Here is a 19,473-nt window from a genome sequence, read left to right as displayed (position 1 = left end):
AAGCAATTATTATTATCAAACTAAACTCAAATGAAGGAGATACAGAATATTTGTTTCAAAATATAGCATATGTCCTCTGTAGAAGAGAACACAAGAAAGACATCCAGTGTCATTGAGAGAATCCCGAGTTCTTAACATTTTGTCTTTGAAATATATCCATTGAAATTAGTCCTTAGAGTTAATCACTCACTAAAATGCTTCTCAGAGGAGCTAAATAAATTGAATATGAAGTGATTTATTACTAAGGCTGACATAAATTGTTTTGTTTGCTTCTCTATGTAGGAATTGTCCTTTGCCTTACTTTGTATCCCCAAAACTTAGCATTGTGCCTGGCACGTAGCAGGCACACAATAAATGTTTACCAACTACTTTCCTTTGCTTTTTTTTAGCTGCAAGAACTTATAAACTGTTAAGGATTAGAATTTCTGATAAGGGACTAACCATAATGTTGAAATTATAATTATTCCCTATCCTAATAATTTTGAGCAATCCATTGTCTTCTTTGAACCCCTGTTTCTTCATTTGTAAAATGAGTTAGAATCTTTCTACTCTGAGTATTTAATCCTCCACTCTCAAATATAAGATTGGCCTTAGTATTCTGCCAATGGTTCTGTAATAATTTTAATCACAAATGTTTTTATCATCTTTAAAGAAAACTTGAAATTAATACTATATCTAAATCATTTATATTAGTATATAGCACATAGACCCAAATTCAGGATTTTCCCTTACAGTCATTTTGTCAGTTTCTAAGTGTTGTTTGTACAGTATTAATTTCTCAATTCAAGCTTTACAAGAATGCATTGTTTTTAATAGTTTAAAATTTTTGATTTCATTAAGCAATTAACTCATGCTGTCAATGCATAATCTAATTCACAGTGGGGTAGAAATAACAATAATGTGTATTTCTTGTATATGAGGGTATCATTTAAAAATTCTGTGACATGCAGGGGATGAAAAGAAACTTGTTTAAATTACTTAACTGATATGATTAGTCTAATGTAATTAGATCTGTTCCACATCTATTGATGACTATAAAAAAAAAATCCAATTAGATAATATCTGCCAGGCAATATAACTTCAGGGAACTCAAACCAATCTTCATGAATATTAGTTGTTACTATCATTAATAATAGTTCACCAATCATTATCAAGTGCCGTTTTCTTCAGAATGTATTTACGAGTGAAATTCAAGTTTAGATCAGGAAGGGTTCTTGCCCATTTATGTGGAAAACAGGATTTCTCTATAGAAATCATATCACATATCATATGCAGGGTTATGTTCCTCTACCAACCCAGACAATGTTTTTAACCTTAGGTGTACCTTTGGAAATACGTATATTAACCACTATAGTTAGCAGTATGATTGGGGAAAATCAATTATGCGTTCCAATCTGGAACTGAAAAGTAAATCAGAAAAAAGTTTCAGCTGTTGTGAGCTTCACACCAAAAGGAGTCTTTGGTATTCTTTGGAATGTACATGGAGGTCTCCTCTATTTCTCTGTAGGTTTCAAGAGTCCAATAACTTTTTTTTTCAAACTGCCCAACCAACTTTTTCCTCCTTAGCCTCCTAGGTAACATACAGAAAGGTCCTGCCTGATAGTAACTTGGGAAGCTGAGATTAACTTCCTCTTCATTATCCAGGATAGACCAGAGTGCTTGACTCACTTCTTTCTGTCATGCTACTTTTTCCAAGGAAGTCAGTAGAGTAAAAGGAAAGGTCAGGCATGAAGGTAAAACTATAAATAAAAACCAATACAATTACAGTTATAGCTCAGTCTGGAGTAGGACTAGGGAAAGAAAATCCCTGCTTCCTCATGAAGAAAAAAAAGGAGTTAAGGAGATGCTGTATTCTTGTGGAATATCTTATATCCCAGAAACTATTTAGTCTTATTCCTTTTTATCAATATATTTCACACACAAAAAGGAAGACTTCAATAAAGAGAGTACATTCAGCTATATATTTGGAGTAGTTAATTGTGAATAATTAAATTTTGGAGTCAGAAGACATGGATTCAAATTCTGCTTCTGATGCTATAAGCACTGAGTTTGAACAACTCTTAATATTTCTTGATCTTAAATTGTTTCATCTATAAAATGGAGGGGTTGAGCTATGTATATAAATTAACTTGGGCAACAATACTTATGCTACTTTGCGAATTATAAACACATGAAAATGACAATATATGTTTGATCAAATGCTACTTTTCTTCATTACAGATAAAACATGGATGCATACTCCTGAGGCTTTATCGAAACACTATATTCCCTATAATGCAAAGGTAAAAACACTTCATATATTGCTTTGTTTTACTATGTTACAAATTATAACTCAGTTTTATTTTAAAAATATTATTTTTATACAGTCATTTCCTAAAAAAGACACATCTGAATGATTATAGCATATGAATTATATCACATGTTCATTCTTACTCTAGCCTCCCCCTCCCCCAATAAGTGATCCTCAGACATGTGTGTTTTCAGAATAGAACTGGTAAAGTTTTCATCCCTACATGTATTTTCTTTAAAATGATTTTAAAGGCAGATCAGATCACCATCTTGAATTCTGCCTTCTTGTCTTATTATTACCCCATAACAAATGGAATGACTAACATATTATCCTTGTTTTCATTTTAATTTATAGCAAAGAAAACAAGAAGGGGGACCTAGACATTTGAAAAAAGTACTGCTATACTTTTATTATACACATTTGTGACTATTTTATTATATCTGGAATGAAAATAAGAGAATAAGCCAAAAAGAAGAAATCCTGAGTTTTTCTGGGGCATGTTTGTTCAAGTTACTGCATTTTAATGGACCAGACTCTGAATGATGAAACCATATCCAGTTTCTCTAAGCATTAGCATTTGTTTATTGGCAGCTGAGAGCATGAGTAAACAGGACCTTTAAACAATTCTATTTCAAAAGTTTTGCTGAGTGGTAAAAGTGCTTTTCTGGAAAGTTTGTGTGGGCACCAAGCCTACAATATTTTTTCAGGTTAATATAGATGTGTGAATTTCAAAGCAGAAGAAATGAGAAAGGGATTTTTAAGGGATGTTTGAGTAAATGTGATTGAGTAGAAACAGCATATGCAGCAATCCTTTGAAGATGTAATGGGAGTGAGGTCAAAAACAGTGGGAAGCTGTAGGAATATTGTTATCTGTTGAATCAGTAAGCTAGGGAAGAGATAATGTTGAGGATTGCTTTGGAAATTTTTTTCAGAGGATAAATGAGCATTTGTTTTTAGCAGGAACTAGAAAGTCAATACTGTTTAGATACAAAACTTCTAGAGATGCTGTTCTAATATCTGAATCAGCACTGGGTAGCAGGGGCATTAAAGGTTGGTCCTGACAAAACTACTTCCAAGATGGTGCTTAGCAGCAAGATAATTTTTTTTTCCTGCTGACTGGACATATGAAACTAGGATAACTGAAATCAACAAGATATCTGAATTTTATTGCAAAGCTTAGAGAGAGATTGATTGCCTTGATTAAAGCAAGATTTAATTAAATGAATGACTGGAATTGATCTAACATTATCCATTTCTTCCATGGATGTTTTTCTTTGCAGATAGTATGAAGTTATGTAAAGTCAGAAATTGGAACTTGAGAATTATTCTTTAAGGAGTATGAATACTTATTTACCAGTTATATTATCTACCAGTCACTAAAATTGATAGTTTGATATATTGATGATGTTTTTATGCCTTTTAAGTTAAACAACTTATTGGAATGAACAATGGAATTAACTTTTAGGTTAATTAACTTTAAGTGCATTTGTGATTGAAACAGTGGAATGTTAAAAGACATAAGGATATTTGTCCATTTTACCATACTCTTTAACATATGATCCAACCACAGGCCTGCAAGCTCACATTGAAATTTTCTTATAACTGGTTCCCATGTAAGTAATGAGACAACTTTAAAGGTTCTTAGAATTTTGAAGAGGTCTTTTAATGTGTTCTTTCTTTCTAGAAATTGGAATGTTCACGTGGGCCTCAGAAAAGATTTTTTGGTTGCATTTGTTCTGGGTTGAATTTGTGGATTTTTTTTGTACTGGGAGCAATGAAGTTTTCTAATATCTCCAAGGGCCATATTTTAGTAGAGTCTTTCAGAGTCAATTTGACAGACCTGTAATAAGTTTCTACTATAGTCAAAGAAATGTGTTAGGTCCTAAGGGCAACACAAATCTGGTCTTTATTCTCAAGGATATTATAATCTATTTTTTTCCCTGAGGCAATTGGGGTTAAGTGACTTGCCCAGGGTCACACAGCCAGGAAGTATTAAATGTCTGAGATCACATTTGAACTCAGGTCTCCTGACTTCAGGGCTGCAATCTTTTTTTTTTTTTTTTTAATTTAATGGGTTCTATTTAAAGTTGGTTGACTCACCTCACTAGATATCTTCAAGTTAAGGCTCGATGCTCAATTATCAGAGATAGTGTAGGAGGGGATTTTTATTTATGTATAGGTTATTCTGGAAAGCCTTCAACATTCCTTTCAATTCTAAGATTTTATGATAGTGGGAAACATAAGACAGGTAAACAACCAATTGTAGTCCAAGACCATGATTGCTAAATTTTGTTAAAGTGCTACAGGTAGAAAGCTATCAGTGGAAAGCTTTATAAAGAACATGGCATATGAGTAGAACATTGAAGCATGTATATAGTTTCAACAGGTAGAAATGGAGAGGTGGTGTGGATTCAAGTAGAAGAAAAAGCAATGACAAAACCAAGGTTACAGAATGTGTCAGGGCAGTAGAAGATCTGTGTAGTGGAATACTAAATATTCAGGTCCTTTTGAATGACTTGTACCCTGAAGAAATAGGGAACAATTGAAGGTTTGAGAGCAGAGAAGTGGCATAATCAGAATGGTTTTTAGGAAATAAATTTGGTAATATCAGGAAGTATCCATAATAGAGAAAAGAACTGGTATTGGGTAAGTTGTTGGAAACTATAGTTGTATAACAAGTAGTAGAAATTGAAATGGACAAATGAAGATGGATATGAGAGAAATAACAGTAAGAGAATTAACAGGAGTTTTTCTACTGCTACTAGGATGTTGAGGAATGAGAGAAAGGAAAGAGTCAAAGATAATCCCAAGATTTTAAATTTAGGTGAATAAGTGAATGGAATTAATATTAGATCAATGATTAGACTTCTTTTGTTTGGTATCCTTCATACATTCACATCCTTTATTTCATATATATTCAAAATTAAATAGAGAAAAAATTCACTAATTACATATAAGTAACATCTAGAGAAATTTGCAATTATTTTTTGTGATTTTTTCCCCTGTTATTGTTGAAAGCATCTTAAGTTTAAGAAAGCTGGTACATAATAAGCATTTAATACATTATTAGCTTTCCCTTTCTTCTTAACATTCAAGTAGCTTTATTTTACCTTCAGAATATTTTGTTGATATGTACTATTTTTATTTTATATATATACTATTTTTCCTATTATATATACTATTATACTATTTTGTAGATATATACTATTATTATAATATATACTATATTATTATTATATATACTATTTTTATTTTATTTTTATAATGTAGTTCCTATTTGATGAAATTTCCATTAAACATTCATTTTATGCCCATTTCAGATCCTGTATGAGTTATAAAACAATAGTAAATAATTAAGAGGCATTATGTACAATTCTGTAAAGGTGTCATTAGTTTTATTCTCAGTGCTTATTGACAGTATAAATATGATTAGCCCATGGAGAGTCCAGCAGCATTGTTACTTTATAGTTTCAAAGAAAGGTGCAGATTCACAAAACTTTACTAGTTTAAAATGCCAATTAGAACTGTGAATAAAAGTGAAATATTCAAGATAGAAAGAGAAAATAATGAAGGGAGATTGGCAATATGAGTCCAGGACAAATCATTTTAATCTTAGTGCTTCTTAAAGTTAAATTTGAAATCAAATGTATTTTTGAGCTGTATAAAGATAGCATTAGAAAAGTAGAGGCCCATAAATTTTCATTCTTAATGTGAAGAAATATAATTGATCGATATTGGGGATTTCTTATTTCTGTTAACAAGTACAAAGTTCTAAAAAGCTGAGCTCCTTTTCAATTTGCATCCTTGTTGGCCATAGTTAGTCCACTTTTAAAATATTGAGATTACCTAGTAGACACTGTTCTTCCACTAGGCACACAGTGTAAGAACTAAACCCCTGTATCTCTTTAAGAATCCACTGAGGGAGATTACTAAAGGAAGGGAGGGATACATCATTTCCTCCAAAACACAAGCATGCCTGACCCTTTAGTATGAATCTTGTTTCTAACTTGTCTATTCTACAAGTCACTGTTTTATTTGTGTCGAATGACATAGGGAGGCATTTGATAAAACCTAAATTCAGTCTAAAGAAGATTTAGGTCACCTTTGGTATCAGATAACCTGGGTTTGAGACCTGTCTTTGACACACATTAGCTTTCTGACAAGACCAGCAGGAACAATAAAATATAAGTCAACATCTATTTGGATATTGCCAAAAATATAAACTTAATAAATGTTCTGTTGCTTAGAATGAAGAAATTTTTCTTTTTTTGTAGTTTGGACTCACTAATTCTATTCTGTGGGGACACAAGCAGACCAAGTTTAATCACTTTTCCACATGATAGTCTTTCAAATACTTGAAGACTGATATCATATTCCTATTTTTTGGCCCCTCCTCAAGTCTTTTCTTTTCCATTTAAAAAGATTCTCAATTTCTTCTATTACTAATGACAATGCATAATTTATGCACTTTGCAATCCTACTTATTCAGTCACAACACCTCTATTACCAATATTCTTCCTAAAATGTGGTTCTCAGAGTTCAATAAATTACCTCATATGTAGTCTGCTAAAGGCTTTATATTTGTTATACAAGATAAAAATAAAATATTTAGGAGAAATAAGAAAGGAAGGAAAGAGAAAGAAAGAAGAAAAGAGAAACTTGAAGTGATTACCTACCTATGAAAAGATGGTCATTCTACTTGAAATTCCAAATGTACTTTCCTCTTTTTTGTATACTGTCTTTAAGAAGTGGTCCAAAATATTTCATTATTTGTATATGAAGAGACTTTACTCTGAATGAAAGATTTTGTTTATTGCAGCAGGAGGAAAATGTTGTGAAATAGCATGTATTCTCTAAAACTCATTGTTGGCTTCCAAAATGTGTAATACTAGTGAATGAATATAATTTACAATTTATAATGTACAAATTAAGAAATGTAGATAATTATTGCTCAGTCTAGTTCTTCATGACCCTATATGGTGTTTTCTTGGCAAAGATATACTGATATGACTTGACATTTCCTTCTCCAACTAATTTTAAGTGTTTAAGGCAGGATTTGAACTCTTAACAATGGGTCTTTTTGATTCTAAGCCCAGGGCTCTTTCTACTGCACCACCTACTTATCTATGTATAGATAATTAGGACAGTCTAGAAGGAGATTGGCAAAAAACATTACCATTTCTTTGCTTTGTAAAGACATGTTAGAAGTCAGTTTTTATTGTTAATTTTCAAGAGTTTTTGACTTTTCATAACCCCATTTGGGATTTTCTTGGTAAGGATACAGGAGTGGTATGCCATTTCCTTCTTCAGCTTATTTCATAACTAAGATCAACAGGGTTAAATGACATGTCCAAGATCACTCAGCTAGTAAATGTCTGAGATCAGGTTTGCAGTTGTGAAGTATTTTACTGACTCCAAGCCTACTGTTCTATCCAATTGCCGCCTAGGTATTCTTAAAGGTCAGTTGGAATTCATAAATAAAAATTGGGTAACAAATGAGTTGGAAGTTTCCATGCTGTGTAAAATTATGTATTTTTTTAAAGCCTGTATGCCTATAGGTAGATGATGCAATGAATAAAGAACACAGATCTCTAATACAGGTAACTAATATTGATAATATTGTTAAAACTAATATTGTTAATATTGTTAAAACTATAACTTTAGAGTGATATTTATTTATATATATTATGCTTCTTTGCCCTCTGTTCTGCCTGATGATAAAAATGATCTTAACTCTTTCTCCAGAGATAGGATTACTTATTCCTTTTACATAACATCTGATATTTATGTAGCATAATATATACTATCTCAGTTGATTATTATAACATCTTTATAATGTAGATACTAACTGTATTAATCTCTTCATTTTGTAGTTGAAGAAATGGAGTCTGTATAAGTCTGACTCTAGACATCTCTGAAAGTGTATAGAGTAGGAGGGATAAAACTAGAGACTCTATAGCCAAAACAAATTTGCAGTAGTTTTTCTGATTTTCTAGTTTCCCTTGGAGTAATTTTGGAAATGACAAGAAGCTGGCAGGAATACCTAACACACTGGTTGATCAAATCAAGATTCAAAAAGGTCTCAGTGGGACAGAGTGTTGGGCTGAAATTCAAAATTAGTTTGGGGCATTGAAACAAGGATAAATGTCAAGTCTTACTGTTGAATTAAAGAATGAACTTTGCAACTACAAGATGAGGGAAAGGGAAAGACATGGGTAAGCATCAATTCATTTAAAACAAGATCTGGGTGTTCTAACAAACTACAAACTTAATGTGAATCAATATTGTAAAGCAAGAGCCAAGAAAAACTTTGGAATCATTGTTCAGGAAGGATCTAAGTGTCCAGAGATGAGAAATCAAGAATGTGAAGGACATCAGTAATTTGCAGTATAATTATCAACTGAAGGACCTAATGGTGCTTTGATCATTATGATGCTGCTGATACTGATTATTCTAGCATTTATGTATCACCTTAAGGTTTACAAAATATTCTACCAACATTTTTTCACTCTTCCATTCCCTAAATATATCCTGTAATCTTCCCTTTATACTATTTTTTACATTTGTCCCTAGATATATTATTGCTATTATATTTTAGATTACCATCTTATATTATAAATATTGTAAAATTTGTTGTTGTTTAGTTATTTCAGTCATGTTTGACTCTTCATGACCCCATTTGGGAATTTCTGGGCAAAGATACCAGAGTAGTTTGCCATTTACTTCTCCAGTTGTCTTTACAGATGAGGAAATTCAGGCAAGCAGTGACTTCCCAGGGTCTTCTTGGCCCAGCATTCTGTCTACTGTGTCACCTAGCTGCCCAGATATACTAATAATGCCTTCCTTCTTCCTCTTCATCTATTGAAATCTTACTATTTTTCAAGGGCAGCTCAAATATAGTTCATTGTGATGATGTCTTAAAGATATGGCTTCTTGAATCTGTAATGTCCTTTCTTTTACAACACAAATAAAACATTTTATTTTGCATTTCCTTAATATATCTGATATATTATTTTGTATCATATATAGTAAGTAGTTCATTTTATATAGTATAAATTCAATATTCCCTTATTAGCCTTTAAACACCATAGTAGCAGGGGCTGTTTTTTGCCTTCCTTATGTTAGGAAGAAGAGGAGTAAACTAGATGGAGTTAGTTACCAAAAACACACACACATACACAGAAATGTACATTGTATTAGAAAAGACTTCAGTAATCTTTATGTTTGAACAAAATGGCCTCTGAAATTCCTTGCAGCTCTAAAATCTGTGATCCTAAGATCCTATAATAGTAAAGATCCAGGCTCTTACCTTTTTTTCTCTCTGGACTAGCTTACTTACTCAAATGGTGTTACATGCATTGGAAAGTCAGGAAATTTTCCTAGCAGAAACAGCCACTCTGCTATTGCTTCTTCTCTCAGTGTCCTAGGTATAAGCCTGGTGGGGAGAATACATTCCTGGTATTCAAAATAATAATTTCTGATTCCCTAGTGTTGTTTTTCCCATTTATAAATCAGCCTAGATGACACTATAAACTCTTAATTAAAACCATTTACTAAGCAAAATGCAAAAGTATGACATTATATCCCACACATACAACTGAAACACAATCTCCCAACAATATATGTAGTTTCTATGGGGCAGGGTAAGAATACATTTACAGAACTTTAGCAAAAAAGCAGATGAATAGGGGACATACCTGCCTGGGAAACTCACCACTCAGGACTGTGATCTGCTTCATAAATTACTTATAAATCAGATACATAGGCCTCAGAGCAGGCTGTTACACTTGGGCCATGTTCTTCTGAGTGTTTCACTTTCCTGATGAGTAAGACAATTTCTCCTCTGATTATTCCACTTCTCCTGGACTGAATAAGTTTTTCATCAAATAGAGACTCAACCTAAGATCTGCATAGACAGGCACTGGAGATGAGTGCTAAAAAACATAGACATAGCCTTTATATCTAACATTTTCTCCCAATCAACTCATTCAAGCAACATCACATTTTTCTGTAGTGATCTTTTTCCTAGCTACACTTAGCAATATAAACTTTGCTGTCTTCCAGTGAACCATCTTTTATGACTTTACTTATCAGTCCCACTCAGAGGTCTAGTCTTCTTGACCAACCTTTGTTTTCTCAAAAAAGGTTCTCTTGTATGAAATGACTCTTATCATATGGTAACATACAGAATATGTTTTTGTCAAGGCAAAAAGAGACAAAATTAAATTGTTTTACATTCCCCAAATAATTCAAATAATTTCCCACTTTATCATCCTTAAATTTCTCACATGAGTGAGATATAAAATAAATGATGGAAACAAAACACTGGTCATCTTTGCTTTAAGTACTTTTCCTATGAGTGACTTCTTTTAGTGTTTTCTCTTATATACTTGACTTTATTTCTCTCTTTCAACCAATAAATTAGTCCAATCAGAAAACAGTACAGCCTTACATTCAGGAACATTATGTATACCCAAAAGACTTTTAAAATTGTCCACATTATTTTCTATGGCTATTGGCATATATTCTTAAACCTTTACCAGATACCTGCTCACTTTTGGCAATTCATTCAAGATTTGACTGACCTCCAAATTCTCAATTTCTCATTAGTGTACAACTGAAATACATTTTTATTACCTCTTTTCTATTCACATTATAATATCTGAGATCAACTGGGAATTTCTAATAATGTTTCACAGAAAAGGAGGAGCAAATGAGTTTTTGTTCAAGGGAACATGTGGATTGCAATAGAAGCATTCTGTTATATACATCATTTATTATTTTGACTTTTGAATAACTGTATTCTGAAGCAAAGAGTTTCCTTTCCTCTAATAAGCTGTCAAAAATGGAGAGTGGTTACATAAAGAAGTAAAAAAGCTTTGTTAAATTGTGTTCTGGGGTTTTAATGTAGGAAGCTAATGAAGAGAGTATGTTAGAACATTACATAGCCTAATGAGTTATGGTAAGAGGAGATTTTAATATAACTATGTAGTTCTGCTAATGCTGCTTCAATTAATTTTGGTGAATTAATGATAAAGTGCCCCTTGGCAGAATGTTAATATTGGTATATGACTTGTTTCAAATCCAAGAAATTTCAAGATATGAAAATAAATGACACCCATCAGAGTTCAAAGAATAAATGTAGGAAAAGAAAATTCAGTTATAATACTTTTCTAATAAGCAAGCTGAATACTTGCAACTTACATAAAAATGCTGTATTATAAAGACTAAATTTTTGAATTAGGAATTCTTATTTTTACATTTTAACCTGGTTTATAAAGGCAATATGAGAAATGCCCAATGACACTGTTAGTGGGAAAAATGAGGTTAAAAAAAAAGAACTTGATTCTTATAGAATTCATTTATGAAATATAATTCATTTAATTTTTATGCATATAAGTGCTTTTTGTTTACCTGTAGTATCATATAAACATTTACAACTAAGTAACTGTATGGAAAGAAGATTTTAAAAAATGTACTTGAGTCTTTTAATTGTTCTATTATAATGTGGATGAATATCTAGTAACATCATGCTTGAGTAAATAATAAAAAACATAAGAAACAAGAATGTGCTCTTTGTACCTTAGTTTTATTTTTCTTTCCCTTTAAAGCTTTACAATGAATTTTTATTACCAGTAATTATAACTGTGTCACCATTTTAAAATGTCTTTTTATGGGCTAGTACCAAATTGGCACAGAATTCTTAGGAAACTGGAGCATATGAGATGTTATTCTCCTTAGCCTTCTTTACAAAGGAAACTAGAAATACTTTTCATATCACAAGCTGTGAAAACAAATATAGTATGAGAACAACCTTAATCAATGTAGGTGTCACACACTGTGACCCTTGGAGCTGGTGCATTTTTAAAAAATAACTATACTAAGTAAAAACATAGGATGCCATAGAACCTCTAACCTTAAATATCTTCAGTATTTGAAAGAAAAAGAAACAACAAAGCCAAAATTTGTTTATGAGACAAATCTTTGCATCTTTTTGAAGGGTTTGTTTAAAAAAATAAAAGCACATAATTTTCCCAATACCAAATTTTAAAACATATATTTTAATTGGGTAGAATTGTCCTCATTGGAAAAATAAGGTATATGATAATGACTACAAAAATCTTTGGTAATACAGGTGCTGACTGGAACACAAAAAAAATCTCTGTCATTTACTGTGCATTTAAAATACATAAAGTATCTGATGAATTCAAACACTGATGTCTTGTGTTATTCTCACAATAAACTGAAAATTATTATTTAATAGTAAAATAATAAACATAAAAAATTTATAAAATTATTATTTAAAGAAAACAGAACTATCATTAATAATAGTTTTTAGTATCCTTTAAGTCCCAACTAAAATCTCATTTTCTACAGGAAGCCTTCCTCATCTTCCTTATCTAAAACCAAAATCAATGTATTTGTTTGGAGAAACAAATGGATGCCTTCCCAGTAAGATCAGGAGTGAAACAAGGATGCCCATTATCAGTACTATTATCCAGCATTGTACTAGAAATGTTGACTTTAGCAATAAGAAAAGAAAAATAAATTAGAATAGGCAATGAGAAAATAAAAGTATCACTCTTTGCAGCTGATATGATGATATACTTGGAATTTCTATATATTACTAACAAAATCCATCAGCCAGAGGTAGGAGAAATTTCATTTCAAAGTACTGTAGACAAAATTGAACTCTTGGGGCATCTACCTGCCAAGATAAATCCAAGAGCTATATGAATATAATTGCAAAATACTTCTCATACAAATAATATCAGATCTAAACAATTGGAAAAATACAATTGCTCATGGGTAGGCTGACCTAATATAATAAAAATGACAGTTCTGCCTAAATTGGTCTACTTGTTCAGTAACATACCAATCGAATTGCCAAGCAGTTATTTGATAGGACTAGAAAAAATAAGAACAAAATTCATCTGGAGAACAAAAGGTCAAGAACAAAGGAATCAATGGGAAAAAATGCAAGGGATCTTGACTTAGCAGTATCAAACCTAAAACTATATCATAAAGCAGCAGTCATCAAAACCATTTGGTACTGGTTAAGAAGTAGAGTGGTGAATTAGTGGAATACATTAAATACAACACAATAATCAAGGTCTATAAAAATCTATTTGATAAACTGCCAAATTCTAGCTTTGATAAATAAGAATTCACTATTTGACAAAAATTGCTGGAAAACTGGAAAATAAAATGTCAGAAACATGGCAAAGACCTACATCTCATGCACCCCAAAATTAGGTGAAAATGGATACATTATTTGGTCATAAAGGATGAAACTATAAGCAAATTAGAAGAACAAGGGATAATTTACCTATCAGATCTTTGCAGAAGGGAGGAATTTATGACAAAGAATAATTAGAGAACAATATAAAAGAGAAAATGGACAACTTTGATTATATTAAATAGTTTTTATACCAACAAAACCAACAGAAACACAATTAAAGGGGAAGTACAAAGTTGCAAAAAAATCTTTACAGCCAGTGTTTCTGATAAAGGTCTCATTTCTAAAATATATAAAGAACTGAGTCATATTTATAAGAATACAAGTAATGCCCCAATTGATTAATCATCAAAGGATATGAATAGACAATTTTCAGATAATGAAATTAAAGCCATCTATAGTTATATGAAAAAAAATGCATGTTCTAAGTTGATTAGAGATTGATTAGATTAGAGAAATGCAAATTAAAACAACTTTGAGGTACCACTTCACTCCTCTCAAGTTGACTAATGAGATAAATGTTGGAGGGGATGTGGGAAAACTTAGACACTAATACATTGTTGGTGGAGCTGTGAAATGATTCAACCATTCTAGACAGTAATTTAGAACTATGTCTCAAAGCCTATCAAAATGTGCATACCTTTGACCTAACAGTATTAGTGCTGAATCTATATCCCAAGGAAATCATAAAGTAGAGAAAAAGCCCCACATGTGCAAAAATGGTTACAGAAACTGTTTTTGTGGTAGCAAAGAATAGGAAAATGAGTAGGTGCCCATCAGTTAGAGAATAGCTCAACAAGTTGTGGTATATGAAGGTAATTTTGAATATGAAGGGATATTTTGTTACATAAAACAAATTATGAACAAACTGCTTTTAGAAAGTCCTGGAAAGATTCATATGTACTCATGCTCAGTGAACCAAGCAGAACCAGAAAAATATTGTATGCAATAACAGCAAGAATGTGCTATAACCAATTATAAAAGACTTGGTTCTTCTCAGTGGTTCAGTGATCAAAAACAATCCCAATAGTCTTTGAACAGAAAATGCCATCTTCATCCAGGAAAAGAACTAAGAATTTGAATGCAAATGAATACATGCTATGTTCACTTCTTTTTTCTACCTTTTTTTAAAATCTGATTTTTCCTTTTTGCTCTGGTTTTTCTCTCCCAATATGATTCATAAAGCACTCTGTATTAAAAATAAATAAATTTACTGTGGAAAACAAAACAAAACAAAGAAAAAGAATAAATATGAAAAAATATTATCTAGCTGCAGATTCCCAATCTGAGATAGTTTATTAAATAGGTTGTTTTTGTCTAGGGTTTCTACCAAATCCCGTCTACGAGAGTTTGATGTCACCTAAAAATTCTATAGCTCGAATAGTTCATTTAGAACTTGTTTATTGTTGCTTTTTTTTGTTTTCCAAAGAGGACCCTTTTACAATACCCATTACTGTAGTAGAAATAAAGAAATTCTGAGAAGACTGGAAGTATGGCTTTCAAAAGAGAAACTTCAACCTTTTGATCCCTAAATGTAGGAGCCACTAATTTATAATGTACCTATTATAAAATTACCTGTGAAGTGACGTTATTAACATATTCATGAAGTAATGCCTTGAAAGAAGTCTGGTGGGGAAGAGCTTTGGGTGGAGTCTGGAAAAATATGTCAAGTAAATCAAGAATTTGCCAGTGGATCTTCAGAGCTGTTGAAGGGAGGAAGTGCTGGTCACTTACACAGATTAAACAAACAAATCAACAAAACCCATTATCAATAAACAACCAGGAGAAGATCAGTTTACTAAGTTCCTTTGTTCATCAAGCAACTTTCTAATTTTAATCTCCTGTCTTCAGTGCTTTCTTTAACTGGGAGACAACTTCTGTGTAAATGAGCAATAATAATACATAAGATATCTTTCCTATTTCCACTTTTTACAAAGGAAATTAATAAGCTCACTAGTTTTAGTATTGAAAGAAAGATGACCAGGATGGTAAATGATTCAAGTTCGTGTCATTGTATTATTGGTTGAAGGAACCCTAGATGTTTATTCTGGTCAATAGGAAAACAAACTTCTGCTTAGTAGGAACTAACTGGGCCTCCACTCTTCATTTTAAAATTTTCAAAGTGTTTAAAAATAGTTTAAATAATTTTAATATTTTAATTAAATATTATTTTTTAAATGAGTTTTTTTGCTTACATAAAAAAATCATTTTTTTTATATTTACATGAATGTAAATCTATTTTAATTGTTGCAGAGAGTTGACTTAAGAGTCATGAATGCCTAAGTTCAAATGTGATCTCCAGCATCTATTGGTTATGCATCTATGGACAAGGCATTTAACCTCTCAATGCCCTAGGGAACTCTCTGACTTCAGGCTGCAGAGAATTGTCAGCTGGTTGGTAAAATCTTTGGAGCCTGGGACCTGGAGTTCGGAAAATCTGACTTTGTTTGACTGCTTTTTGAAATACTTACTACCTCAGTGACCTGGATTAACTTTCTATATGACAGCTTCCTCAACTTTCAAATGAGGATGTACCTTACAGTGTGGTTGTGAGGATAAAATGAATAAATATATATAAAAGTCTTTGTAAATATCAAAGCATCCTATAAATGGGAGCTCTTTAAATTGTTGCTATTAATGAAGCATTGATAGAAGTAATTTTCCTAGTGGAAATTTCTTGCAACAATGTAATGCCAGATCAAGTCACAGTTTCCTCCCACCCCCTATCATCATGAACTGTTTTATGCAACTACATTGATCTCCTTAAAGTACACAGACCCAGCCTTGTATCCCTGACCCTGCTGACTTGATATGTATGCTTCTTTTCCTCGGATTGTATTCCTTCTTCAACTCCAGATCTTAGAAATCTTTCAAGGTTCATTTCAGTCACCACTTTTAATGAAACAGTAGGTTGGGAGAGCATTTGGGGATGTGAAAAACTCATAAATGAGATCTTATAAGCAAAAGGAGCACTTCATTTGCGAAAGGCACATGGTCTGATCAAAAAAGGATCTAGCAAGGGTTGAGAGTGAAGAGACAACTTAAAAGGCAAAGAGAGGGAAAGACAGAGGGCTGGATCTAGACAATAGGAAGGATCCTAGGAAAAAGCAAACTCTCATTTGCATTATGTGCTCTAGTACACCTGCTCTGGAGAAGGAAAAGTTCTTCAAGGTCCTTGAAACAAAGAAGTTGATTAATTTGGATCCAGGTGTAAGAGAGCAGCTTACAATTTTGGATGACAAACCAGACATCCTTCAAAGACAGTTTAGTGGAATAAAATATCAGACCAAATTCCCTTTCTTTCACTCATATTTTTCAAGGTTATGCCACAACATTCCCAATAGCAACATTCCTAAGGTGACTACATCTTTCCTAAGGCAGGGTGACCTAGGAGTCTCTTAAAAAGTATTGGGATCTCTACTGCAATCATGATTTCTGCTACATCATTCCCAAAGGTTGCACCATATATCACCTTCATTTAAGAGGAAGCTTTTCTTCATACTGTCACTTAGTTGTATTCTCCCTTTCTTCAAATTATTTGTTATTTGGAAGTTGATATATCTCTGAGTAGAGTTTAAAATGTAGGGCAAGAACTATTTTCCATCTTGACTTTGTACTCCCAGCACCTGGAAAAGGACATTGCTAGGCACTTAATAAATGTTTCATTAAATTTAGCATATCAATAAATATATTTAATACTATTCACTTTTTCAAAGGGAAGATATTTCATTGGTTTCAGAGATAGGTGTATATTAGTAACTTGTACTTACATTAAGATTTTTGTGAAGGAGGTTTTGAAAAATGTGAGTGAAAGTATTTGAAAGACTGATAAGTTTGATTAGGCAATATCTGAATGGAACAGAATCAGCAGATAGGACATAATGGGTAAATGAATATTAGGTATGATGAGGAACAATGATAACATAGTGATACTTGGAGTCAAGTAAAAAATCCACCTAAAGAAATTGAATTGACATATGACATGATATGCTAGTGAATAGCATTTAAGAGCAACTAATATAAAGAAATGCTGAATAGAAAAAAGCTGTTATAGAAGTTACTGAAGTCTAGGTAAGATAGAACCTGAGATTTGGGAAGAAAAAGGATACATTACTATAGATCAGGAAAAATGCTGATAAGAGAAAATATACTAACACCTCAACACAGGAAGGTTTTGTGAATGATTATATTTATGGTATGCCAGCAGCAAAAACAAAAAAACTAAAACAAAATCAAGTTTAAATGTTACCAGTTTTAGAAGACATAAGATTGCTTCCACTTACAGTTGAATTGGAATAAAAAAATTACTTTGGAGCTAACTGTTCTTTCTGTTATTTGGTTTGTCAGTAATAGAATCCAGTTGAAAGTTGCTAATATTTGCATTTATACTAGTATATATAATGCAAAATGAATTATAGAAGTAGACTGGGGGGGGGGAAGGAGAGAGGAGAATTTTACTTAATAGGAATCTTGCTATTTAATATATTAAGTTCCCTGAAAAGGTATTAGCTGTACCTAATTTAGTAGGTTCTCACAGATAACTTATTACAATTTCTCTTATATATCATTTTTCACATTGCTCGTATATTCTAGGGTCATTGTCACTTATTCTATTCAGGGAAGGAAAAAACAAAGCATCTCCCAATTATTTTCACATCCATACAAAGATCATAGCCATACAAAGCTGTTTTGAGCACAACTAAGAGAACATTGCTAAAGTAATAGCAATATTATTTTAAAAGCAACCTTGAGCAAATATATTTGTCTAGTATAAATAACCAAATTATCTATAAAGAACATATGAATAAAGATGCTTTATGCATTCAGAGAAAGAACTGATAAATAGAATTATGTATAGAAGAATTTTACATATATACATTTGCCAATTGTGTCTACTGGTAGTATCTCTAGAATGAAGGGGGGAAGGAAGAAAAATGTGTTTTCTGATCTGAGTCTATTCTCTCCAAAACTCCACATCTGGGAACAATTTGTTCTAATAAGACCTTACTTACTGTCGAGGCAGTTGCTTGGGCTGAAGGGAGAGCCTCTACCCATGAGGTCATATGGTCCACTATGACCAGCAAATATTTGAGGCAACCCCCTGGTGGCAGCTCAGTGAAGTCCCACCTGGATGCTTTGGAATGGTCCGATTCCTGGAGATCATCTCCCTTTTGGGATCTGGCGTTAAGCAGCCTTGTTAGTGCTTTGACAAACAGAGACAGCCATCCACCAGTTGTCAAGCCATAGTATATAGGCCAGGAGAAACATACCTTGTCAGCACAGCACCACACAGGTTTTGGACATCCCAGTGACTGCCCTGGTGCAGCTGCTGAAGGACCTGCCTCATACTTGCTTTGGTTAGTACCTCTTTGCCATCAGGTAAGAGCCAATCTTCCGAGTTCTCAACTGCTCTGAGAGTCAAGGCCTTCTCTTTTTCCTTCTAGGTAAAACTGGGAGAGGGCAGACTAGCAGGAAGTACAGGTATCAAGGCTATTATAGGAGTAATCTCCTGGTCTCCAGCTCCCTTGGCTTCCTCATCTGCTAATTTACTTCCTCTTGCCATAAAAGAATTTCCCATCTGATGTCCCTTTACATGTGTTATTGCTACATTGCTAGGAGCCAGAATGTTTTCCAGCACCTCTCTGACTAGTGTATGGTGGACCAGTTCTTTACCCTTACTATTTACAAACCCTCATTCTTCCCAATTTTCCAAATACATGCACCACACCCCAGGCATATTTCTAATTGGTGTATATATTCCCATATTGGTTCCTCAATAACTTCAATGCTTTATTTAAGACATACAATCACAAGTTTGAGCTGACCAATGGTCAGGTAGACTACCCTTACTAACAGTGGAAGTTTTATTTCCATCCACAATAACAAATCCATTTTTCCTTTTCCCATCTACCATCCTAAAAGAGTCATCTATAAACTAATTTAC

The 19,473-nt window shown here is 32.7% G+C and overlaps 1 protein-coding gene across 12 annotated transcripts in view; it reads left to right on the top strand.

The window, feature by feature from the left end:
* Positions 1–19,473, top strand: part of GULP1 (GULP PTB domain containing engulfment adaptor 1) — a 493,495-nt gene that overhangs the window by 240,455 nt on the left and 233,567 nt on the right. For all 12 annotated transcript variants that reach the window (XM_031960337.1, XM_031960329.1, XM_031960335.1 and 9 more), the window contains one exon: positions 2,221–2,282. In XM_031960337.1, the coding sequence (XP_031816197.1) occupies positions 2,221–2,282 (62 nt within the window). The remainder of the gene's footprint in view (positions 1–2,220; positions 2,283–19,473) is intronic.

The sequence above is a fragment of the Sarcophilus harrisii genome, chromosome 3 (assembly GCF_902635505.1).
Source record: "Sarcophilus harrisii chromosome 3, mSarHar1.11, whole genome shotgun sequence".
NCBI classification, from domain to species: Eukaryota; Metazoa; Chordata; class Mammalia; order Dasyuromorphia; family Dasyuridae; genus Sarcophilus; species Sarcophilus harrisii.
The sequence above is the reverse complement of the archived record's forward strand: the minus strand, read 5'-3'. Positions and strand labels throughout refer to the sequence as shown.